At 59.5% G+C, this 26,009-nt stretch overlaps 1 protein-coding gene across 5 annotated transcripts in view; it reads left to right on the top strand.

The window, feature by feature from the left end:
* HDAC7 (histone deacetylase 7) overlaps window positions 1–26,009 on the top strand; it is a 95,152-nt gene that overhangs the window by 53,893 nt on the left and 15,250 nt on the right. For 4 of the 5 annotated variants that reach the window (XM_033083382.1, XM_033083383.1, XM_033083385.1 and 1 more), the window contains exons 2-14: window positions 4,440–4,630; window positions 9,093–9,183; window positions 10,392–10,503; window positions 11,645–11,754; window positions 12,405–12,524; window positions 13,867–13,970; window positions 16,265–16,460; window positions 17,723–17,931; window positions 19,133–19,327; window positions 21,785–21,992; window positions 23,225–23,358; window positions 24,957–25,077; window positions 25,761–25,810. In XM_033083382.1, coding sequence (XP_032939273.1) covers window positions 4,440–4,630; window positions 9,093–9,183; window positions 10,392–10,503; window positions 11,645–11,754; window positions 12,405–12,524; window positions 13,867–13,970; window positions 16,265–16,460; window positions 17,723–17,931; window positions 19,133–19,327; window positions 21,785–21,992; window positions 23,225–23,358; window positions 24,957–25,077; window positions 25,761–25,810 — 1,841 coding nt within the window. The remainder of the gene's footprint in view (window positions 1–4,439; window positions 4,631–9,092; window positions 9,184–10,391; window positions 10,504–11,644; window positions 11,755–12,404; window positions 12,525–13,866; window positions 13,971–16,264; window positions 16,461–17,722; window positions 17,932–19,132; window positions 19,328–21,784; window positions 21,993–23,224; window positions 23,359–24,956; window positions 25,078–25,760; window positions 25,811–26,009) is intronic. The other variant, XM_033083384.1, reaches the window with a different exon arrangement.

The raw sequence follows: 26,009 nt of genomic DNA, 5'->3' as shown, positions 1-26,009 counted from the left end.
CCTTGGAGCTGCTGTCCATGGAGCTGCTTTCCTTGGAGCAGTTTTCTCTGGAGCTGCTTTCCTTGGAGCTGCTTTCTCTGGAGCTGCTTTCCCCGAAGCTCCCATCTCTGGAATTCCCATCCTGCAGCTCCCATCCCTGAAACTGCTTTCTCTGGAGCTGCTTTCCCTGGAGCAGCTTTCCTTGGAGCTGCTTTCCCTGGAGCTACTTTCTCTGGAACTGCTTTCCCCAAAGCTCCCATCCCTGGAGCAGTTTTCTTTGTAGCTGCTTTCCTTGGAGCTCCCATCTCTGGAATTCCCATCCCTGGAGCACCCATCTCTGGAATTCCATTCCCTGGAGCTCCCATCCCTGGAGCTGCTTTCCCTGAAGCAGCTTTCCCAGGAGCAGTTTTCTCTGGAGCTCCCATCCCTGGAGTTCTCATCCCTGAAGTTCCCATCCCTGGAGCAGTTTTCCCTGGAGTTCCCACCTCCAGAATTCCCATCCCCACATCTCTGTGCTAAGGAAATAAGGACGAAAATGCCCCAAACTTCGGGATTTTTTGGGATCCTGTGAGGAAACCCCTGGGGACAAAGCTGGGGCTGGGCAGGTCTGGGTGGGTTTGATGATTTTTCTCTCGTCATTCCATGGAGCAACGTTTGCTCCCTGATTAAATCCAACGCCCTGGGGCTCGGTGGGGTTAAACGAGGTGCTCAACTCCGGGATTTCCTATTTCTCGAGTTCTCCCTTTGTGATCTCTGCGTTCTTTCAACATCATCCTTTTGGTGTGGTTTCTTATTTAAGTGTTTTTAATTTGAGCAAACTCCCTCCAGCTCGTTCCCTGCTCCCTGCAAAACCTTTTCCCTTTTATTAGAGAGGAATGTTTTTAATCACCCGCATTCTTCAACCCGCCTGAACTCTGAACCTTTCACAGCTCAGCAGAGGATGGGAAAGGCTTTGAGAGAAGGGATGGTTTATTGGAAAAAAAATCCAGCGTGGATTTGAGTGCTGCTCCACCTCAGAGAGAGCTGTGGGCAGGCAGGGATGGACAGAGATGGACAGGGATGGACAGAGATGGACAAGGATGGACAGGGATAAACAGGGATGGACATGGATGGATGGACAGGGATGGACAGGGATGGACAGGGATGGACAGGGGTGGACAGAGATGGACAGGAATAAACAGGGATGGGCAGGGATGGGGAGAGATGGACAGGGATGGACAGGGATGGGCAGGGATGGGCAGGGATGGGCAGGGATGGAGCAGGGATGGACAGAGATGGACAGGGATGGACAGGGATGGGCAGAGATGGGCAGGGATGGACAGGGATGGACTGGGATGGACAGAGATGGACAGGGATGGACAGGGATGGACAGGGATGGGCAGGGATGGACAGGGATGGGCAGGGATGGACAGGGATGGACAGAAATGGGCAGGGATGGACAGGGATGGGCAGGGATGGACAGGGATGGACAGAAATGGGCAGGGATGGACAGGGATGGGCAGGGATGGACAGGGATGGGCAGGGATGGACAGAAAAGGGCAGGGATGGACAGAGATACAGGAATAGGAATGAGGACAAGGGTGCAGGAATAGGGATGCATGCAGGGATGCAGGAATGCATGCAGGGATACACAGAACTCCAAGCTGCCCCTGCCTTGCCCCTCAATCATCCCTGCCCTTCTTTGTTTGCCTCTCGCTCGATTCCCCTCTTACATAAGCCCAGCTCTGCCGACGGCCGATTCGCCTCTTTAAAAACAATCAGGAAATGCCACAGCAAAGATTTCTATGCTGGATTTATTTATTTAATTTTTTTTCTTTTCCGGGATGGCTGCTGGGAGCAGCCAGTGACACCAGTGCCACCAGGTCCCCAAAACTCCTCAGGACGGGGGTCTCCACCCTGCCCTGGGGTGTCCCAGCCCGCCGGCCGTGTCTGTCCCACCCTGCTCCGTTCCGTGCCTGGAAAATGCGGGTGAGCCGTGCCGGGGCTGGGGCACAGAGACCTCGTTCATGGCTGAGGCTTTCCCGGGAGATTCCGGGTCAGAACCGCCCCTCCCCGGGAGGATCCGCTGCCGGCCCGGGGGTGGTTTGTGCCGTGGGATGCTGGCCCCGAGGTTCTCCCGTGCCAAAATGTGGTCCTGGTCCTAAAACTGTGCATCACCATCCCAACATGTGTGTCACAATTCCAAACTGTGATCCCGTACCCAAAATATGATCCTGGTCCTAAAATTGTGCATCCCCATCCCAAAGTGTGATCCCCGTCCTAAACTGTGAATCCCAGCCTGTGCATCCCATCCCAAACTGTGACCTTGGTCCCAAAACTGTGCATCCCCATCCCAAAATGTGATCCTGGTCCTAAAACTGTGCATCACCATCCCAAAATGTGATCCCGGTCCTAAAATTGTGCATCCCCCCGTCCCAAAGTGTGATCCCAGTCCTGAACTGCGCATCCCAGCCTGTGCATCCCATCCCAAACTGTGACCTTGGACCCAAACTGTGATCCCAGTCTCAAAATGTGATCCCCACCCCAAATTGTGCATTCCAGTCCCAAATTGTGACCCCAGTCCCAAACTGTGTATCCTCATTCCAAACTGCATCCCAGTTCCAAACTGTGATCCTGGTCTCAAAATGTGATCCCAGTCTTAAACTGTGATCTCCACCCCAAATTGTGCATCCCAGTCCCAAATTGCAACCTCAATCCCAAACTGTGTATCCTCATTCCAAACTGCATCCCAGTTCCAAACTGTGACCCCAATGCAAAACTGTGATCCTGGTCCCAACCTCTGCATCCCAGCCCATGCATCCCAGTCGCAAACTGTGATCCTGATCTCAAACTGTGACCCCAATCTCAAATTGTGACCCTAGTCCCAAACTGTGATCCTGGTCCTAAACTGTGTATCCTCATTCCAAACTGCATCCCGATCCCAAACTGTGACCCCAATCCTAAACTGTGACCCCAATCCTAAACTGTGACCCCCGTCCCAAACTGTGACTCCAGTCCCAAACTGTGACCCCAATCCCAAATTGTGACCCCAATCCTAAACTGTGATCCCATCCCAGACTGTGCAAATGAGGCGATTTTGGGGTGTAAGAGACAATTTCAGGTCTGTGACTAACACTGGTTTGGGGGTGTTACTGAGGCTGTTTTGGGGTGTAGCTGGCGCTGTTTTGGGTGTATAACAGACAATTTCAGGTCTGTGACTGGAGCTGTTTTGAGTGTATAACAGGTAAATTCAGATGTGTAACTGGTGCTTTTTTTGGGTGTACAACAGGTAATTTCAGGTGTGTAACTGGCTCTGTTTTGGGTGTATAACAGACGATTTCAGGTGTGTGACTGGGGCTGTTTTGGGGGTGTTACTGAGGCTGTTTTGGGGTGTAACTGGTGCTGTTTTGGGTGTATAACAGGTAATTTCAGATCTGTGACTGGCATTGTTTTGAGTGTATAACAGGTAATTTTAGGTCTGTAACTGGCACTGTTTTGGGTGTATAACAGGTAAATTCAGGTGTGTAACTGGCACTGTTTTGGGGGTATAACAGGTAATTTCAGATGTCTAACTGGGGCTGTTTTGGGTGTATAACAGACAATTTCAGGTGTGTGACTGGTGCTGTTTTGAGTGTATAACAGGTAAATTCAGATGTGTAACTGGTGCTGTTTTGGGGGTGTAACTGACACTGTTTTGGGTGTATAACAGATGATTTTAGGTCTGTAACTGGGGCTGTTTTGGGTGTATAACAGGTAGTTTCAGGTGTGTAACTGGGGCTGTTTTGGGGGTGTTACTGAGGCTGTTTGGGGGTGTATAACAGGTAAATTCAGGTGTATAACTGATGCTGTTTTGGGTGTATAACAGACGATTTCAGGTCTGTGACTGGCACTGTTTTGAGTGTATAACAGGTAATTTTAGGTGTGTAACTGGTGCTGTTTTGGGTGTATAACAGACAATCTCAGATGTGTAACTGGGGCTGTTTTGGGCGTGTTACTGAGGCTGTTTTGGGGTGTAACTGGCACTGTTTTGGGTGTATAACATGATTTCAGGTCTGTAACTGGGGCTGGTTTGAGTGTATAACAGTTAATTTCAGGTCTGTGACTGACTCTGTTTTGGGGATGTTACTGATGCTGTTTTGGGTGTCTAACAGGTAATTTCAGGTCTGTAACTGGTGCTTTTTTGGGTGTATAACAGACAATTTCAGGTGTGTTATTGAGGCTGTTTTGGGGTGTGACTGGCACTGTTTTGGGTGTATAACAGGTAATTTCAGATCTGTAACCTGCACTATTTTGGTGCCCCCAGGCGCTGATATTTCACCCCTCAGGCTGTGCAGGAACCTCCCCTGCCCAACCCTTCTCCAGAGAGAATCACCCACACCACCCTGGAACCTCTCAGAGAGTCGGGATTCACCAAAACCTCTTCTCCCACCAAAATCCCCCTTTTGGTGACATCAACCATGTCCCTTTGTGTGTCCCCACAGCTGCTGTGACCCCGTGCACCTCCCCGCGGGTGCCCCAGGCCGTCCCCATGGACCTGCGCATCGGGCAGCGCGTGGTCAAGCCCCAGGACACGGCTCTGCTGGCCCTGAAGCAGCAGCAGCTGCAGCACCAGCTCTTCCTGGCCAGCCTGCACCAGCAGCAAGTGGAGCAGCTCGCCCACCAGCACGTCAGGGTAAGGCTCAGCCCATTTGGGGGGACCCCCACCTCATTTTTGGCACGGTTGGGAAAGAGGATTTTTGCATCCTCACAGCGCAGAATCGAGGTTGGGTTTGAGTTTCTCCTCTCTGGGCAGGGATTCAGAGGAAATCCCAATGCCAAAATCCCCATCCCAATGCCAAAATAACATTCCCAGGTGAATTCCTGCTTTTTTTTTTTTTTCCCTGAGCTGGAACATCTGGCGGGGTTTGCAGCCAGCCCAGAGGAGCTCTGTGACGCAAGGAGGCTGCTTGGGGAGGCAGGTGGGGGTTGTGTCTCAATTCCAGGCCAAATCCCGGTCCTGCCAAGGCCAGGAGTGTCCAGCCCTGCTCCTGGAGCCAGATCGGGGCGATTCCTGCGGGGCTGGAGCTGCCCCTGCCCGGTCACCGCTCGGTGACACCGAGCTCCGTGCGGGAATTCGCTACCAGGTGTCATTGTCACCGAAAAAACCCCAAAAAACCAGTGGGGTTTAGCGGGGGTGGCTCCTGCGAGAGATTTGGGGGGGAGGGAGGTGTGACCAGGTGCAGGGAGATGTGACAAACTCAGGGAGGTGTGACCATGTCCAGGGAGATGTGACAAGCCCAGGGAGGTGTGAGAAATCCAGGCATGTGTGACAATGTCTAGGGAAGTGTGACCATGTCCAGAAAATTGTGATGGTGTGCAAGGAGTTGTGACCATGTCCAGGGAGGTGTGACAATGTCCAGAAAATTGTGATCGTGTCCTGAGAGTTGTGACAAATCCAGAGAGTTGTGGCACATCCAGGGAGTTGTGACAAGCCCAGGGAGCTGTGACCATGTCCAGTGAGTTGTGGCCATGTCCAGGGATTTGTGGCAATGTCCAGACAGGTGTGACAATGTCCAGGGAGTTGTGACAATGTCCAGGGAGTTGTGACCATGTCCAGGGAGGTGTGACAAACCCAGACAGATGTGACAATGTCCAGAGAGATGTGACCATGCCCAGTGATTTGTGACAATGTCCAGGCAGGTGTGACAATGTCCAGGCAGGTGTGACAATGTCCAGGGGGTTGTGACAATGTCCAGAGAGTTGTGGCCATGTCCAGAGAGATGTGACAAGTCCAGAGAGCTATGACCATGTCCAGGGATTTGTGACAAGTCCAGAGAGGTGTGACAATGTGCAGGGAGGTGTGACAATGTCCAGAGAGCTGTGACCAAGTCCAGGGATTTGTGACAAGTCCAGGGAGGTGTGACCATGTCCAGAGAGTTGTGACAAATCCAGGGAGGTGTGACAATGTCCAGAAAATTGTGATGGTGTCCAAGGAGTTGTGACCATGTCCAGGGAGGTGTGACAATGTTCAGGGATTTGTGACAAGTCCAGGCAGGTGTGACAATGTCCAGAGAGGTGTGACAAATCCAGGGAGATGTAACAATGTCCAGAGTTGTGATCGTGTCCTGAGAGTTGTGACAAATCCAGAGAGTTGTGGCACATCCAGGGAGTTGTGACAAGCCCAGGGAGCTGTGACAAGTCCAGGCAGGTGTGACAATGTCCAGAGAGCTGTGACCATGCCCAAGGAGTTGTGGCCATGTCCAGGGGTTTGTGACAATGTCCAGGCAGATGTGACAGTGTCCAGGGAGGTGTGACAAGTCCAGGGATTTGTGACGAGTTCAGGGAGTTGTGACAATGTCCAGAGAGATGTGACAAACCCAGGGAGGTGTGACAAATACAGGGAGATGTGACCATGTCCAGAGAGCTGTGACAGTGTCCAGGGATTTGTGACAAATCCAGAGAGGTGTGACCATGTCCAGGGAGGTGTGACCAAACCCAGGGATTTGTGACAATGTCCAGTGATTTGTGACAATGTCCAGGCAGGTGTGACAATGTCCAGGGAGGTGTGACAATGTCCAGGGAGATGTGACAATGTCCAGAGAGTTGTGGCCATGTCCAGTGAGCTGTGACAAGTCCAGAGAGCTGTGACAATGTCCAGGGATTTGTGACAAGTCCAGGGAGTTGTGGCCATGTCCAGGGAGATGTGACAAGTCCAGGCAGGTGTGACAATGTCCAGGGAGGTGTGACAATGTCCAGGGGGTTGTGACAAGTCCAGTGAGTTGTGACCATGCCCGAAGAGTTGTGACAAATCCAGAGAGCTGTGACCGTGTCCAGGGATTTGTGACAAGTCCAGGGAGGTGTGATAATGTCCAGTGAGTTGTGGCCATGTCCAGGGAGGTGTGACAAACCCAGAGAGGTGTGACAATGTCCAGAGAGATGTGACAATGTCCAGAGAGTTGTGACCATGCCCAGAGAGCTGTGAGCATGTCCAGGGAGGTGTGACAAACCCAGGGAGATGTGACAAATCCAGAGAGCTGTGACCATGTCCAAGGATTTGTGACAAGTCCAGGCAGGTGTGACAATGTCCAGAGGGTTGTGACAATGTCCAGAGAGCTGTGACAAGTCCAGAGATCTGTGACCACCTTCAAGCACCAAGACCCCCCAGGGCTGCTCCGTTCAGCCGGGATTTCCCTCCTATCACAGATTTTTCTTTTCCTTTTTCCCCCTTGCTGTGCCCAACCACGATTTTTATTTTTTCTGCTGTGTCCCAACACAGCCCCAGCTGTGTCCCAACACGCCGAGAGGAGCTGGGGACACGGAGTTGGGGACACTGGGGTGGGGACACGGGGGTGGGGACACGGGGGTGGGGACAGGTTTGACTTTTATGATGTCCCCAGGGCAGAGCAGAGCATCCCTGGAGACCAAAACGCGTCGGGTTTGTTGGGATGGAACAAATTCAGGCGTTCCCAGAGTGACACCAGGATGTCACCGTGTCCTGAGTGTCACCGTGTCCCGAGTGTCACCGTGTCCTGAGTGTCACTGTGTCCTGAGTGTCACCGTGTCCTGAATGTCACCGTGTCCTGAGTGTCACCATGTCCGGAATGTCACCGTGTCCTGAGTGTCACTGTGTCCTGAGTGTCACAGTGTCCCGAGTGTCACCGTGTCCTGAGTGTCACTGTGTCCTGAGTGTCACAGTGTCCCGAGTGTCACTGTGTCCTGAGTGTCACCATGTCCTGAATGTCACTGTGTCCTGAGTGTCACTGTGTCCTGAATGTCACCGTGTCCTGAGTGTCACTGTGTCCCGAGTGTCACCATGTCCTGAGTGTCACCGTGTCCTGAATGTCACCGTGTCCTGAGTGTCACTGTGTCCCGAGTGTCACCATGTCCTGAGTGTCACCGTGTCCTGAGTGTCACCATGTCCGGAATGTCACCGTGTCCTGAGTGTCACTGTGTCCTGAGTGTCACTGTGTCCCGAGTGTCACCATGTCCTGAATGTCACCGTGTCCCGAGTGTCACCATGTCCTGAGTGTCACCATGTCCTGAGTGTCACAGTGTCCTGAGTGTCACCGTGTCCCGAGTGTCACCGTGTCCTGAGTGTCACTGTGTCCTGAGTGTCACCGTGTCCCGAATGTCACCATGTCCCAAGTGTCACTGTGTCCTGAGTGTCACCGTGTCCTGAGTGTCACCATGTCCTGAATGTCACCGTGTCCTGAGTGTCACTGTGTCCTGAGTGTCACCGTGTCCTGAATGTCACCATGTCCTGAGTGTCACCTTGTCCCGAATGTCACCGTGTTCTGAGTGTCACCTTGTCCCGAATGTCACCGTGTCCTGAGTGTCACCGCGTCTTGAGTGTCACAATGACCTGAATGTCACCGTGTCCTGAGTGTCATCGTGTCCTGAGTGTCACCGTGTCCTGAGTGTCACCATGTCCCGAGTGTCACAGTGTCCCGAGTGCCACTGTGTCCTGAGTGTCACCGTGTCCTGAATGTCACCGTGTCCTGAGTGTCACCATGTCATGAGTATCACCGTGTCCCGAATGTCACCGTGTCCTGAGTGTCACAGTGTCCTGAGTGTCACCGTGTCCTGAGTGTCACTGTGTCCTGAATGTCACCGTGTCCTGAGTGTCACTGTGTCCTGAGTGTCACCGTGTCCTGAATGTCACCGTGTCCTGAGTGTCACTGTGTCCTGAGTCTCACTGTGTCCTGAATGTCACCATGTCCTGAGTGTCACTGTGTCCCGAATGTCACCGTGTCCTGAGTGTCACCATGTCCTGAGTGTCACAGTGTCCCGAATGTCACTGTGTCCTGAGTGTCACCATGTCCTGAATGTCACCGTGTCCTGAGTGTCACGGTGTCCCGAATGTCACCGCGTCCTGAGTGTCACCGTGTCCTGAGTGTCACAGTGTCCTGAATGTCACCGTGTCCTGAGTGTCACGGTGTCCTGAGTGTCACCGTGTCCGGAATGTCACAGTGTCCTGAATGTCACCGTGTCCTGAGTGTCGCGGTGTCCCGAATGTCACCGCGTCCCCCTGCCTGGGGCTGGGGAGGGCTCAGAGGGCTCGGGCGGGGCTGGGGGAGTTTGGGGGTGTTTGGGGGGGGGTCGGGGGTGTTTGGGGAGGGGTCGGGGGGTCCCGTGCCCATGTCCCCGTCCCGCAGGTGGCCATGGAGTCCCCGCAGCGCGAGGCGGAGCCGGGCCAGCAGGAGCAGGAGCTGCGGCAGATCCTCAACAAGGACAAGAGCAAGAGGAGTGAGAGCTGGGGCGGGGGGCGCCGGGGGGCGCTGGGGAGGGGGCTCGGGGGGCTCTGCCCTTACCCAGAGCGAGCTCTGCCTGCCTGTGGGGGAAAGGGGTGGGGGGGGATCTGCAGAGACCCCAGTGGGACCCCCGGGCTGGGTTTGCAGCCCCCTCCCCTCTGTCAGACCCCACTGAGACCCCTGGGCTGGGGGTGCAGCCCCCTCCCCTCTCTCGAACCTCAGTGGGACCCCCGGGCTGGGTTTGCAGCCCCCTCCCCTCTGTCAGACCCCTCTGAGGCCCCCAGAATTGATTTACAGCCCCCTCCCCTCTCTTAGACCCAACTGACACCCCCAGGATGGATTTACAGCCCCCTCCCCTCTCTCAGATCCCACTGAGACCCCCAGAATGGATTTGCAGCCCCCTCCCCTCTGTCAGATCCCACTGAGACCCCGGGCTGGGTTTGCAGCCCCCTCCCCTCTGTCAGACCTCACTGAGACCCCCAGGATGGGTTTGCAGCCCCCTCCCCTCTGTCAGACCCCTCTGAGACCCCCAGGATGGATTTGCAGCCCCCTCCCCTCTGTCAGACCCCACTGGGACCCCCGGGCTGGGTTTGCAGCCCCCTCCCACCCTCGATCTCCCGGCGCCCTCTGGAGGAGCTGCCGGGACCTCACTCCCAATTTGGGGATGCGCACCTAATTAATAATTAATGATGAATGAATTAATTAGCCGGCACTCGGAGGTACCGAGGGGGTCGGGAATGGGGTGGGGGCGGCCCCAGCTCGGGGGTTGGGGTCTCACCCTGGGGGACCCTTCAGGGCACCTCTGAGCCCCGAGGGGTCACTCTGGTCACTGTGGTCACTGTGGTCACCTTTGTGGTCACTGCGGTCACTGTGGTCATTGGGGTCATTGAGGTCACCGTGGTCACTGTGGTCATTGGGGTCATTGGGGTCACTGTGGCCACCACTGGGGTCGCTGTGGCCCCCTGGTCATTGGGGTCACTGTGGTCATTTGGGTCACCATTGTGGTCACTGTGGTCACCACTGTGGTCACCACTTTGGTCACTGTGGTCACTGTGGTCACTGTGGTCACTGGGGTCTGTGGTCACTCTGGTCACTGTGGTGGTCACTCTGGTCACTCTGGTCACTGGGGTCACCACTGGGGTCACTGTGGTGGTCACTGTGGTCACTGTGGTGGTCACTCTGGTCACTGTGGTCACTCCCCAGGTGCGGTGGCCAGCACGGTGGTCAAGCAGAAGTTGGCCGAGGTGATCCTGAAGAAGCAGCAGGCGGCGATGGAGAGAACGTGCAGCGAGCCCAGCAGAGCCCTGCCCTACAGGTAACACACCTGGGCACACCCAGCCCGACAGGTAACGCACGTGGGCACGCCCAGGCCTACAGGTAACACACCTGGGCACACCCTGCAGACAGGTAACACACCTGGGCACACTGTGACCCCGCCCAGCCCGACAGGTAACGCACCTGGGCACACCAGCCCGACAGGTAACACACCTGGGCACACCCTGCAGACAGGTAACGCACCTGGGCACGCCCATCAGACAGGTAACACACCTGGGCATGTCCTGCCCTACAGGTAACGCACCTGGGCACCTCCTGCAGACAGGTAACACACCTGGGCACCCTGTGACCCCGCCCAACCTGACAGGTAACACACCTGGGCACGTCCATCCCTACAGGTAACACACCTGGGCACACCCAGCCCTACAGGTAACGCACCTGGGCACACCCAGCCCTACAGGTAACACACCTGGGCACATCCTGCAGACAGGTAACACACCTGGGCGTGTCCAGCCCTACAGGTAACGCACCTGGGCACGCCCTGCAGACAGGTAACACACCTGGGCGTGTCCTGCAGACAGGTAACACACCTGGCCACACTGTGACCCCGCCCAGCCCGACAGGTAACACACCTGGGCATGCCCAGGCCTACAGGTAACACACCTGGGCACCTCCTGCAGACAGGTAACACACCTGGGCACACTGTGACCTCGCCCAGACTGACAGGTAACACACCTGGGCGTGTCCTACTCGACAGCTGTGTGAGACCTGCACAGGTGTGTGACACCGGCATAGGGGTGTGACAAACACCTCCACAGGTGTGTAACAAACACCTGCCAAGATGTGACAAACACCTGCACAGGTGTATAACAAATACCTGCAGTAGTGTGTGACACCTGCCCAGGTGTGACAAACGCCTGCCCAGATGTGACAAACACGTGCCCAGGTGTGACAAACACCTGCAGTAGTGTGTGACACCTGCCCAGGTGTGGCACACCTGTCCAGGTGTGTCACACATGTGCCCAGGTGTGATGCACACGTGCCCAGGTGCTCAGGTGTGTAATACTTGCCCAGATGTGTAACAAACACGTGCACAGGTGTGACAAACACGTGCTCAGGTGTATGATACCTGCCCAGGTGTGTGACGCCTGCCCAGGTGCTCAGCTCTGTGTCCCCCGCAGGTCCCTGGAGCCCCTGGAGGCCGAGGGCCCCTCCCCGGCCGTGCTCGGCTCCTTCCTGTCCCCGGTGCCCGGCGGGGACCCCCCCGAGCACTTCCCGCTGCGCAAGACAGGTGAGCTCAGAGTGTCACCGTGTCACTCAGGTGTGGGGAGTGTCCCCGTGTCACTCACAGGAGTGTCACCGTGTCACTCAGGGGTGGGGAGTGTCCCCGTGTCACTCACAGGAGTGTCACCGTGGCACCCAGGTGTGGGTAGTGGCACCCAGGTGTGGGCAATGTCACCGTGGCACCCAGGTGTGGGGAGTGTCCCTGTGTCCCCCAAGGCCTTGGGAATGTCCCCGTGTCACTCAAGACCTTGGGAATCTCCCCATGTCCCTCCCCTGTCCCTCACCTGTCCCCCACTGTCCCTTCACCTGTCCCACCTGTCCCTCCCCTGTCCCCCCATCTCACCTGTGTCACCTGTCCCAGCATCCGAGCCCAACCTAAAGGTTCACTGCAAGCCCTCACCTGTCCCTCACTGTCCCACCTGTCCCTCAATGTCCCTCCTGTCCTCCCATCTCACCTGTCTCACTGTCTCACCTGTGTCACCTGTGTCACCTGTCCCAGCGTCCGAGCCCAACCTGAAGGTTCGCTGCAAGCCCTCACCTGTCCCTCACCTGTCCCTCACTGTCCTTCACCTGTCCCTCATTGTCCCCCCTGTCCCCCCATCCTCCCATCTCACCTGTGTCACCTGTCTCACCTGTGTCACCTCTCACCTGTCCCAGCGTCCGAGCCCAACCTGAAGGTTCGCTGCAAGCCCCGCAAGTGCCTGGAGCGGCGCAAGAACCCCCTGACCCGCAAGGAGAGCGCCCCCCCCTCGCTGAAACGGAGACCCCCGGACATCGGTCAGGGACGGGGGCTGTGTGCCGTGTCACCTGTGTGTCACCTGGGTCACCTGTGTGTCACTTGGGTCACCTGTGTGTCACCTGTGCGCTGTGTCACCTGTGTGCTGTGTCACCTGTGTGCTGTGTCAGCTGGGTCACCTGTGTGTCACCTGTGTCACCAGTGTGTCACCTGTGTGCTGTGTCACCTGGGTCACCTGTGTGTCACCTGTGTCACCTGTGTCACCTGGGTCACCTGTGTCGTCTGTGTGTCACCTGTGTGCCTCCTGTGTTCTGTGTCACCTGTGTGCTGTGTCACCTGGGTGTCACCTGTGTGTCACCTGTGTGCTGTGTCACCTGTGTGTCACCTGTGTGTCACCTGTGTGCCGTGTCACCTGTGTGTCATCTGTGTGTCACCTGTGTGTCACCTGTGTGTCACCTGTGTCACCTGTGTGTCACCTGTGTGCCGTGTCATCTGTGTGTCACCTGTGTGCTACCTGTGTATCACCTGTGTGCTACCTGTGTCATCTGTGTGTCACCTGTGTGCTGTGTCACCTGGGTGTCACCTGTATCGTCTGTGTGTCACCTGTGTTCTGTCTCACCTGTGTACTGTGTCACCTCTGTCACCTGGGTCATCCGTGTGCCGTGTCACCTGTGTGTCACCTGTGTGTCGTGTCACCTGGGTCACCTGTGTCGTCTGTGTGTCACCTGTATCACCTGTGTGTCACCTATGTCATCTGCGTGCTGTGTGCTGTGTCACCTGGGTCACCTGTGTGTCACATCTGTGGCACCTGTGTCCTGTGTCACAGGGGGGCTGGAGGTGGGGCTGGGCAGGAGGGGCAGTTTTGGGGTCAGTTTTGGGGTCAGTTTTGGGGTCCCGGATGTGGGGCAGTTTTGGGGGTCAGTTTTGTGGGTCAGTTTTGAGGGTCAGTTTTGAGGGTCAGTTTTGGGGTCAGTTTTGGGGTCAGTTTTGGGGTCAGTTTTGTGGGACAGTTTTGGGGTCAGTTTTGGGGTCAGTTTGGGGGCAGTTTTGGGGTCAGTTTTGGGGACAGTTTTGGGGGTCAGTTTTGGGGTCAGTTTTGGGGGTCAGTTTTGTGGGGTCGGTTTTGGGGTCAGTTTTGGGGTCAGTTTTGGGGTCAGTTTTGGGGTCCCGGATGGGGTCAGTTTTGGGGTCAGTTTTGGGGTCAGTTTTGGGGTCCCGGATGGGGTCAGTTTTGGGGTCAGTTTTGGGGTCAGTTTTGGGGGTCAGTTTTGGGGGTCAGTTTTGGGGTCAGTTTTGGGGGTCAGTTTTGTGGGGTCGGTTTTGGGGTCAGTTTTGGGGGTCCTGGCTGGGAACACCCCCCTCACCCCCTCCCCACGCCCCCAGACTCGTCCCCCAGCAGCAGCAGCACCCCCGTGTCCGGCTGCAGCTCCCCCAACGACAGCCTGGCCCCCGAGCTGGGACCCCTGCCCGCCCCGGCGGGACACGAGGTGAGGGCGGGTCTGGGGGACACGTGGGGGACACGGGGGGGACAGGGGGGTGTGGGGGGACAGGGGGATTGGGAGGGGATTTTCTGGAATTCCTGGGAATTCCCTGGGATGCCCTGGGATGCGCTGGGATGCCCTGGAATTCTCTGCTCTGAGGATGCTCTTCCCAGGGTTGTCCCCGATGTCCCTGTCCCTCTCCCAGTCCCTGTCCCCATCCCTGTCCCTGTCCCATGTCCTCTGTCCCCGTCCTAGTCCCGATTCTTGTCCCTTTCCCTTTCCCTGTCCCCGTCCCTGTCCCCATCCCTGTCCCATCCCTGTCCCTGTTCCTGTCCCCGTCCCTGTCCCTGTCCAATCCCTGTCCCCGCTGTCCCCATCCCTGTCCCCGCTGTCCCTGTCCCCGCTGTCCCTGTCCCCGCTGTCCCTGTCCCTGTCCCCGCTGTCCCTGTCCCTGTCCCTGTCCCTGTTCCTGTCCCTGTCCCTGTCCCCGCTGTCCCTGTCCCCGCTGTCCCCGCTGTCCCCTGTCCCTGTCCCTGTCCCTGTCCCATCCCTGTCCCTGTCCCCTGTCCCTGTCCCTGTCCCCGCTGTCCCTGTCCCTGTCCCATCCCTGTCCCTGTCCCTGTCCCATCCCTGTCCCTGTCCCGCTGTCCCTGTCCCTGTCCCTGTCCCTGTTCCCGCTGTCCCTGTCCCCGCTGTCCCTGTCCCCATCCCTGTCCCCGCTGTCCCCTGTCCCCGTCCCGCACTGACGCTCGTTCCCCGCAGGCTCCCCTGGCCCCGCGGTTGTTGTTTCAGGAGAGTTCCCTGGCTCAGCTCGCCCTGCAGGGCGCGGCCTCGCTGCCCGCGCTGACCCTGGGGCTGCCGGCGAGCGCGGGGGCCCGGGTGGGTGCCAGCCCCGGGGGCTGCTGTGGCTGTCCCTGTCCGTGTCCCTGTGTCCCTGTGTCCCTGTGTCTGTCCCTGTGTCCCTGTCCCTGTGTCCCTGTCCCTGTGTCCCTGTTCCCATCCCTATGTCCCTGTCCCTGTGTCTGTGTCCCTCATCCTGTCCCTGTCCCTGTGTCCCCATCCCTGTCCCCATCCCTTTCTCTGTCCCTGTGTCCCTGTGTCCCTGTGTCCCTGCCCCTGTCCCTGTGCCCTCCTGGTGCCTATCCCTGTGTCCCTGTTCCTGTCCCTGTCCCTGTGACCCTGTCCTTCACCCTTTCCCTGTCCATGTCCCCATCCCTGTCCCTCACCGTGTCCCTGTGTCCCCGTCCCCATCCCCATCCTTGTGTCCCCATCCCTGTCTCTGTCCCCCTCTCCTGTCCCTGTCCCCTTGTCCCTGTCCCCATCCCTGTCCCTGTGACCCTCACCCTGTCTCTGTGTCCCTGTCCCCTCTCCTGTCCCCATCCCTGTGTCCCCATCCTTGTCCCTATGTCCGTGTCCCCATCCCTGTCCCTGTGACCCTCACCCTGTCTCTGTGTCCCTGTCCCCTCTCCTGTCCCCATCCCTGTGTCCCCATCCTTGTCCTTGTGTCCGTGTCCCTCGCCCTGTCCCTGTGTCCCCATCCTGGTCCCCATCCCTGTCCCTGTGTCCCTGTGTCCTTGTGTCCCTGTCCTTCACCCCGTCCCTGTCCCTGTCCCAATCCCTGTCTCTGTCTCTGTCCTGTCCCTCACCCTGTCCCTGTGTCCCTGTGTCCCCGTCCCCATCCCTATCCCCATTCCTATCCCTGTGTCCCTGTCCCTGTCCCTGTGTCCCCATCCCTGTCCCCATCCCTGTCCCCATCCCTGTCCCTCTCTCCTGTCCCTGTCCCCTCTCCTGTCCCCATCCCTGTGTCCCTGTGTCCCCATCCTTGTCCTTGTGTCCGTGTCCCTCGCCCTGTCCCTGTGTCTGTCCCTGTATCCCTGTCCCCATCCCTGTCTCCCTGTCCCTGTCCCTGTCCCTCTCCCGTCCCCGTCGCTGTCCCTGACGGTGTCCGTGTCCCTCATCCTGTCCCTGTCCCTGTCCCTGTCCCTGTCCCTGTCCCCTCTCCTGTCCCTATCCCTCACTCTGTCCCTGTCCCCGTCCCTGTCCCCGTCCCTGTGTCCCTGTCCCCTCTCCCGTCCCCCGTCCCTGTCCCTGTGTCTGTCCCTGTGTCCCTGTCCCTGTGTCCCTGTCCCCATCCCTGTCTCCATCCCTGTCCCTGTGTCCCTGTCCCCTCTCCTGTCCCTGTGTCCCTGTGTCCCTGTCCCTGTCCCTGTCCCTGTGCCTGTCCCTGTGTCCCTGTCCCTGTGTCCCTGTCCCTGTGTCTGTCCCTGTGTCCCTGTCGCTGACTGTGCCCGTGTCCCCAGGGCGATGCGGAGCGCCGTGCCGTGCCCAGCCTGGCTCACCGGGTGCCGGTTCTGAACGGGCCGGTGCTGCCGGGCCCGCACTCGCCCGTGTTCATCCCGGCGGGGCTGGAGCAGCGCGAGCCGGGCAGCGCCCTGCCCCCCCTGCAGCCCCTCATCATCCTCGAGCCCTCGGGGACACACGCGCCGCTGGTGGCGGGTGAGTGTGCGGGGACACGGGGACAGCGGCGGGGACACGGGGACAGCGACGGGGACACGGGGACAGTGGCGAGAACACGGGGACAGCGGCTGTGGGGACAGAGGGAGAGCGGCTGAGGGGACACGGGGACAGCGTGGGGGACACAGGGACAGCAGTAGGGACACGGGGACAGCAGCTTTGGGGACACGGGGACAGCGGCTACAGGGACGCGGGGACAGCAGCAGGGACACGGGGACAGCGGTGGGGACACGGGGACAGCAGCGGGGACACAGGGACAGGGGATGTGGGGACATGGGGACAGTGGCTGTGGGGTCACGGGGACAGCGGTTGCGGGGACACGGGGACAGCGACGGTGACACGGGGACAGCGGTGGGGACACGGGGACAGCGACGGCGACACGGGGAGAGCGGTGGGGACACGGGGACAGCGGCGGGGACACAGGGAGAGTGGTGGGGACACGGGGACAGCGACAGCGGGGACACGGGGACAGCGGCGGGGACACGGGGATAGCGGTGGGGACAGCGACGGGGACAGAGGGAGAGCAGTGGGGACACGGGGACAGCGGCGGGGACACGGGGACAGCGGCGGGGACATGGGGACAGCGGCGGGGACACGGGGACAGCGGTGGGGACAGCGGCGGGGACACGGGGACAGGGGATGTGGGGGTACGGGGACAGCGACAGCGGGGACACGGGGACAGCGGTGGTGAAACGGGGACAGCGGCAGCGGGGACACGACAGCGGCGGGGACATGGGGACAGTATCAGGGACATGGGGACAGCGACGGGGACACGGGGACAGCGGGGGGGACACGAGGAGGGTGACGGGGACACGGGGACAGTGACTGTGGGGACACGGAGACAGCGGTGGCGGGGACACGGGGACAGCAGCTGTGGGGACATGGGGAAAGTGGTGGGGACACGGGGACAGCGGTGGGGACAGAGGGAGAGCGGCTGTGGGGACACGGGGACAGCGGTGGGGACAGAGGGAGAGCGGCTGTGGGGACAGGAGGACGGCTGTGGGGACAGGAGGACAGCGGCGGGGACACGGGGACAGCGGCGGGGACACGGGGACAGTGGTGAGGACACGGGGACAGCGGGAGGGACACGGGGACAGCGGCGGGGCCGCTCCTGCCACCCCTCACCTGTCCCTGTCACCCCTGCCAACCTCACCTGTCCCTCCAGTGCCACCTCTGTCACCTGTCCCCGCTGTCCCTGCTGCCCCCGCAGCGCCACCCCTGACGTGTCCCCGCTGTCCCCGCAGTGCCAGGCCTGGGGACAGTCCCGTTGTCCTTCGCGCCGTCCCTGGTCCCCGCCGAGCGCGTGGCCCTGCCCGGCCACCACAAACCGCTGGGCAGGACCCGCTCGGAGCCGCTGCCCCCCAGCCCCAGGGCCGTGCAGCAGCACCTGCTGTTCCAGCAGCACCACGCCCACGTCATGGACAGGCTCAAACAACAAACGCACCTGGGCAAGGTGGGATGTCACCTGGGGATGGTGGGATGTCACCTGGGCAAGGTGGGATGTCACCTGGACATGGTGGGATGTCACCTGGGAATGGTGGGATGTCACCTGGACATGGTGGGATGTCACCTGGGATGGTGGGACATCACCTGGGGATAGTGAAATGTCGCCTGGGTGACGTGGGATGTCAACTGGAATGGTGGGATGTCATCTGGGAATGGTGGGATGTCACCTGGGATGGTGGGATGTCACCTGGACATGGTGGGATGTCACCTGGGCGAGGTGGGATGTCACCTGGGAATGGTGGGATGTCACCTGGGTGAGGTGGGATGTCACCTGGAATGGTGGGATGTCACCTGGACATGGTGGGATGTCACCTGGAATGGTGGGATGTCACCTGGAATGGTGGGATGTCACTTGGAATGGTGGGACAATGCCTGGGAATGGTGGGATGTCACCTGGGTGAGGTGGAACATCCTCTGGGTGAGGTGGGATGTCACTTGGAAAGGTGGGATGTCGCCTGGGTGAGGTGGGATGTCACCTGGGTGAGGTGGGACATCCCTTGGGAATGGTGGGATGTCACCTGGGAATGGTGGGATGTCACCTGGAATGGTGGGATGTCACCTGGGCGAGGTGGGATGTCACCTGGACATGGTGGGATGTCACCTGGGTGAGGTGGGATGTCACCTGGACATGGTGGGACATCACCTGGACAAGCAGGTGGCACTAGGAGGCTGGGGTGACATCGCCACTGCTGGACAGTGGCTGCTGGGTGACCCAGGGGAGGTGACCCAGGGGAGGTGACACCGTGTCTGGACTCACAGAGTGCACAGCTCAGTCCTTGTCCTGTCCCCTGTCACTGTCCTCTGTCACCATCCCTGTGTCCCTGTCCCTGTCCCTGTCCCTGTCCCTCTCCTGTGTCTGTCCCTGTTTTCCTGTCCCCATCCCTGTCCCCGTCCCTGTGTCCCTGTCCCCATCCCTGTGTCTCTGTCCCTGTGTCCCCGTCCCCATCACTGTGTCCCCATCCCTCTCCCTGTCCCTGTCCCCGTCCCTGTGTCCCTGTCCCTGTCCCTGTCCCTGATCCCGTCCCTGTCCCCATCCCTGTCCCTGTGTCCCTGTCCCTGTCCCTGTCCCTGTCCCTGACCCCGTCCCTGTGTCCCCGTCCCTGTGTCCCTGTCCCCATCCCTGTCCCCGTCCCTGTCCCCTCCCACAGCGCCTGGCCAAGCCCAGCGAGAAGCCGCGGCTGCGGCAGATCCCGTCCTCGGAGGACATGGAGGCCGAGGGGACACTGCCCGAGGTGGCGGCCGAGGGTGGGGACAGCGGCGGGACACGGGGGGAGCCCCCCCGGGCTGGCAGCAGCGGGAGGGACCCCGAGAGACCCCACAAGGAGGAGCTGGTGCTGCAGCAGGTGCGGGGACATGGGGACACACAACGGGGACAAGAGGACACGGGGACACGAGGACACACACACGGACACGGGGACACACACGGGGACAGGGGGACACACACGGGGACATGGGGACAGGGACACACACACGGGGACAGGGGGACATGGGGACGTGGGGACGGAGACACACACACAGGGACAGAGGGACATGCAGGGGGACACGGGGACAGGGGGACACACACGGGGACATGGGGACACACACACAGGGACATGGGGACACACACAGGGACACGGGGACACACACGGGGACAGGGGGACACACACAGGGACACGGGGACACGGGGACAGGGGGACATGGGGACACACACACGGGGACATGGGGACACACACAGGGACATGGGGACACGGGGACAGGGGGACACGGGAACATGGGGACACGGTGACAGCATCTGTGCCAGCCTGGGGCGGCTCACAGGGACAGGGACAGAGCTGCGGCCACCTCCCGTGTCAGCACAGCTGGGTATTGTCCCCAAATTGTCGGGTATTGTCCCCAAATTGTCGGGTTCTGTCCCCGAATTGTCGGGTTTTCTCTCCAAATTGCCGGGCCGGGTTTTGTCCCCAAATTGTCGGGTTTTGTCCCCGAATTGCCGGGCCGGGTTTTGTCCCCAAATTGTCGGGTTTTGTCCCCGAATTGCCAGGCCGGGTTTTGTCCCCGAATTGTCGGGTTTTGTCCCCAAATTGTCGGGTTTTGTCCCCGAATTGCCGGCTCGGTCCCATCGCTGCTGTCACTGCGGGGTTGAGCCGGAGGGAGCAGCAGATGCTGGGACAGTTCTGTCCTGTCCGTCTGTCCTGTCCTGTCTGTCTGTCCTGTCCTGTCTGTCTGTCCTGTCCTGTCCTGTCTGTCTGTCCTGTCCTGTCCTGTCTGTCTGTCCTGTCCTGTCTGTCCTGTCTGTCCTGTCCTGTCTGTTTGTCCTGTCCTGTCCTGTCCCGGCTCCGAGCCCGGAGCAGCTGCTGGATCCAGTTCTGGACACGCCGAGCAGGGCTCTGTCCCTGTCCTGTGTCCCCTGTCCCCTGTCCCTGTCCCTGTCCTGTGTCCCCTGTCCCTGTCCCTCACAGCGTCCTGTGTCCCCTGTCACTCATGGTGTCACTGTCACATGTCCCTGTCCCTGTACCTCACACTGTCTCCTGTCCCCTCACAGTGTCCCGTGTCCCTGTCCCTCACACTGTCCCCTCCCAGTGTCCTGTGTCCCCTGTCCCTGTCCCCAGTCCCGGACACTGTCCCTCACACTGTCCCCTGTCCCTGTCCCTGTCCCTCACAGTGTCCTGCATCCCCTGTCACTCATGGTGTCCCTGTCACCTGTCCCTGTCCCTGTCCCTGTCCCTGTCCCTGTCCCTCACACTGTCCCCTGTCCCCTCACAGTGTCCCCTGTCGCTGTCCCTGTGGCTGTCACCGTCCCTCACAGTGTCCCGTGTCCCTGTCCCTGTCCCTGTCCCTCACAGTGACCTGTACCCCCTGTCCCTGTCCCTCAGTGTCCCCTCACAGTGTCCCCTGTCCCTGTCCCTCCCAGTGTCCTATACCCCCTGTTCCTGTCCCTGTCCCTCACAGTGTCCTGTGTCCCCTGTCACTCATGATGTCCCTGTCCCTGTCCCTGTCGCTGTCCCTGTCCCTCACTGTCCCCTGTCCCCTCACAGTGTCCCGTGTCCCTGTCCCTCACACTGTCCCCTCATAGTGTCCTGTGTCCCCTGTCCCTGTCCCCTGTCCCTGTCCCTGTCCCTCCAGTGTCCTGTGTCCCCCTGTCCCTGTCGCTGTCCCTGTCCCTCACACTGTCCCCTGTCCCCTCACAGTGTCCCCTGTCGCTGTCCCTGTGGCTGTCACCGTCCCTCACAGTGTCCCGTGTCCCTGCCCCTGTCCCTGTCCCTCACAGTGACCTGTACCCCCTGTCCCTGTCCCTCAGTGTCCCCTCACAGTGTCCCCTGTCCCTGTCCCTCCCAGTGTCCTGTGTCCCCTGTCACTCATGATGTCCCTGTCCCTGTCCCTGTCGCTGTCCCTGTCCCTCACTGTCCCCTGTCCCCTCACAGTGTCCCGTGTCCCTGTCCCTCACACTGTCCCCTCATAGTGTCCTGTGTCCCCTATCCCTGTCCCCTGTCCCTGTCCCTGTCCCTCACAGTGTCCTGTGTCCCCTGTCACTCATGGTGTCCCTGTCACTTGTCCCTGTCCCTCAGTGTCCTGTGTCCCCTGTCCCTGTCCCTCAGTGTTCTGTGTCCCCTGTCCCTGTCCCTCTCCTTGTCCCTGTCCCTGTCCTTCACAGCATCCTGTGTCCCCTGTCCCTGTCCCTCCAGTGTCCTGTGTCCCCCTGTCCCTGTCGCTGTCCCTGTCCCTCACCGTCCCCTCACAGTGACCTGTATCCCCTGTCCCTGTCCCTCACACTGTCCCTGTCCCTGTCCCTGTCCCTGTCGCTCACTGTCCCCTGTCCCCAGGCGCTCCTCTGGGACTCCTTCCAGCGGGTCCAGCAGCAGCTCCTCAAGCGCCACCCCCTGGGCGACCCCTCCGCGCTCCCCGCTGGCCACCGGCCCCTGTCCCGGGCTCAATCATCGCCAGCCACGGCCACCGTGTCCCTCCCTGCCCCGGAGCCCAAGGCGCTGGCCCTGCCCGTGCAGGAGCAGCCCAAGCCTCACTTCACCACAGGTGGGGACACCCCTGGGGACAGCAGGGGACACCCCTGGGGACAGCAGGGGACACCTCTGGGGACAGCAGGGGACACCCCTGGGGACAGGAGGGGACACCCCTGGGGACAGGAGGGGACCTGGGGACAGGAGGGGACACACCTGGGTGAGCCCCGGGGTGGTTCTGCATCCATCCCCGACGCTCCTGGAGGTTTGGGAAGCACGGGAGGGTTTGGGGTGGGATTTGGGGATTTTGGGACTGGATTTGGGGATTTTGGGGTGGGATTTGGAGATTTTGGGGTGGGATTTGGGGATTTTGGGACTGGATTTGGGGATTTTGGGGTGGGATTTGGAGATTTTGGGGTGGGATTTGGGGATTTTGGGGTGGGATTTGGGGATTTTGGGGTGGGATTTGGAGGTTTTGGGGTGGGATTTGGAGGTTTTGGGGTGGGATTTGGAGGTTTTGGGGTGGGATTTGGAGATTTTGGAGTGGGATTTGGAGGTTTTGGGGTGGGATTTGGGGATTTTGGGGTGGGATTTGGGGATTTTGGGACTGGATTTGGGAATTTTGGGGTGGGATTTGGAGGTTTTGGGACTGGATTTGGGGATTTTGGGGTGAGATTTGGAGATTTTGGGGTAGGATTTGGGGATTTTTGGGGTGGGATTTGGAGATTTTGGGGTGGGAGTTGGAAGTTTTGGGGTGGGATTTGGGGATTTTGGGGTGGGATTTGGGGGGAACCACAGGAGATTTTGGGGTGGGATTTTGGGGAACCACAGGAGATTTTTGGGTTGGATTTGGGGCAGAATCTGTCAGGTTTGGGGTAGAATTTCACAGGTTTGGGGAAGAATTTTACGGGTTTTGGGGGCAGAATTTCCTGTGGTTTGGGGCAGAATCTACTGGATTTTAGGACAGGATCTCTGAGGTTTTGGGGGCAGAGTCTCCCAGGTTTTGGGGCAGAATCTCCCAGATTTTGGGGCAGAATCTCCCAGGTTTGGGGGCAAAATCTCCCAGGTTTTGGGCAGAATCTCTGAGGTTTTAGGATGGAATCTTTGAGGTTTTGGGGCAGAATCTCCCAGATTTTGGGGCAGAATCTCCCAGATTTTGGGGCAGAATCTCTGAGGTTTTGGGGCAGAATCTCTGACGTTTGGGGCAGAATCTCTGAGGTTTTGGGGCAGAATCTCTGAGGTTTTGGGGCAGAATCTCTGAGGTTTTGGGGGATTTGGGTCAGCTCTGAGCCCTGTGCTCCCTGCCAGGGCTGGTTTATGACTCGGTGATGCTGAAGCACCAATGCTCCTGCGGGGACAACAGCAACCACCCCGAGCACGCCGGGAGGATCCAGAGCATCTGGTCCCGGCTGCAGGAGCGGGGCCTGCGCAGCCGCTGCGAGGTCAGGGGGGGCTGGGGTGCATCCCACCTCTGATCCCATTGATCCCATTATTCCATTGATCCCATTATTCCATCCCATTCTCCCTGATCCCATCGATCCCCTGATCCCATCCCATCTCCTGATCCCATTGATCCCACTGATCCCCTGATCCCATTGATCCCCTGACTCCATTGATCCCATGATTCCATCCCATTCCCCCTGATCCCACTGATCCCCGATCCCATTGATCCCCTGATCCCACTGATCCCATTGATCCCCTGATCCCATCACATCCCAACCCCTGATCCCGTTGATCCCCTGATCCCACTGATCCCCTGATTTCATCCCCTGATCCCATTGATCCCCTGATCCCATTGATCCCCTCATCCCATTGATCCCCTGGTCTCATCCCATCCCTTGATCCCAGCTGGGTCCCTCCTGATCCCATTGATCCCCTGATCCCATCCCCTGGTCCCACTGATCTCCTGATCCCAGTGATCCCAGCTGGGTCCCATCCCACCCTCTGATCCCATTGATCCCTTGATCTCCTGATCCCACTGATCCCCTGATCCCATTGATCCCCTGATCCCATTGATCTCCTGATCCCATTGATCCCCTGATCCCATCACATCCCAACCCCTGATCCCATTGATCTCCATATCCCACTCCCTTGATTCCACTGATCCCCTGATCCCCCTGATCCCCTGATCCCATTGATCCCATTGATCCATTGATACCATTGATCCCCCGATCCCATTGATCCCACCACACTCCTGATCCCATTGATCCCCTGATCCCCTGACCCCATTGATCCCATGATTCCATCCCATTCTCCCTGATCTCATCGATCCCCTGATCCCATTGATCCCATTGATCCCCTGATCCCATCCCATCCCCTGATCCCAGCTGGGTCCCATCCCCTGATCCCATTGATCCCCTGATCCCACCCCTGATCCCACTGATCCCCTGATCCCATCCCATCTCCTGATCCCATTGATCCCCTGATCTCATTAATCCCCTGATCCCAGTGATCCCCTGATCCCACCCCCTGATCCCACTGATCCCCTGATCCCATTGATCCCATGATTCCATCCCATTCTCCCTGATCCCATTGATCCCCTGATCTCATTAATCCCCTGATCCCATCCCATCCCCTGATCCCAGCTGGGTCCCATCCCCTGATCCCATCACATCCCAACCCCTAATCCCATTGATCTCCATATCCCACTCCCTTGATCCCATTGATCCCCTGATCCCCTGATCCCCTGATCACACTGATCTCATTGATCCCACCACACTCCTGATCCTTTTGATCCCCTGATCCCCTGATCCCATCAAATCCAACCCCTGATCCCATGATCCCACTGATCCCTGCTGGGTCCCTCCTGATCCCATCCCATCCCATCCCATCCCATCCCATCCCATCCCATCCCATCCCATCCCATCCCATCCCATCCCATCCCATCCCATCCCATCCCATCCCATCCCCTCCTGATCCCACCTCACCCCACACTGGGGGGACTCTCAGTGTGTCCCCCCCGTGTCCCCCCGTGTCCCCCCACACTGGGGTGTCCCCAGTGTCCCCCGCTCACGGCCGTGTCCCCCCCGTGTCCCCCCAGTGCCTGCGGGGCCGCAAGGCCACCCTGGAGGAGCTGCAGAGTGCGCACAGCGAGCGCCACGTGCTGCTCTACGGCACCAACCCCCTGAACCGCCTCAAGCTCGACAACGGCAAGCTGGCAGGTGGGCTGGCCACCTGGATCGGGGGGTGGCCACCTGGGAGAGGGGGTGGCCACCTGGATGGAGGGGGGTGGCCACCTGGATGGGGGGGGTGGCGACCTGGCAGGGGGGATGGCGATCTGCTACGAGGGGTGGCGACCTGACATGGGGGTGGCGACCTGCTGGGGGTGTTGGCGACCTGGCAGGGCGGATGGCGACCTACCACGGGGGTGACGACCTGGCAAGGCGGGCTGGTGACCTGGCAAGGGGGTGGCGATCTGCTACGGGGGGGTGGCGACCTGAGACGGGGGGTGGCGACCTGCTGAGGGTGCTGGTGACCTGGCAGGGGGGTGGCGACCTGCTGAGGGGGTTTGGCGACCTGGCAGGGCGGATGACGACCTGGCAAGGGGGTGGCGACTTGGCAGGAGGGTTGGCGACCTGCTGGGGGTGCTGGCGACCTGGCAGAGGGGATGGCGATCTGCTACGGGTGGTGGCGACCTGTTAGGGAGGGATGGCGACCTTCTGGGGGGGCTGGCGACCTCGCAGGGGGGTGGGAACCTGCTGGGGGGAGTTGGCGACCTGGCAGGGGGGGTTGGCGACCTGACAGGGGGGTGGCGGCCGCGCTGAGATGGCGCTGTCTCCTGTGTCCCCTGTGTCCCCTGTGTCCCCGGTGTCCCCTGTGTCCCCTGTGTCCCCTGTCCCCACAGGGATCCTGTCCCAGAGGACGTTGGTGATGCTGCCCTGCGGGGGGGTGGGGGTGAGTGCGGGGCCTGACCCCGATTTTGGGGGGTTTGGGATCGGTTTTGGGGTCTCAGCCCGATTTTGGGAGGATGGGGGTGAATGTTGGGGTCTGACCTGGATTTTTTGGGGGGTGGTGGGGTCACTGTTCCATCCCTGTCCCTGATTTTGGCGGAGTCAGTGCTGGGTCTGACTTGGATTTTTTGGGGGGTTTGGGA

The sequence above is a fragment of the Catharus ustulatus genome, chromosome 31 (genome assembly GCF_009819885.2).
Source record: "Catharus ustulatus isolate bCatUst1 chromosome 31, bCatUst1.pri.v2, whole genome shotgun sequence".
Lineage (NCBI taxonomy): Eukaryota > Metazoa > Chordata > Aves > Passeriformes > Turdidae > Catharus > Catharus ustulatus.
This window is presented reverse-complemented; position numbering and strand designations above follow the sequence as displayed.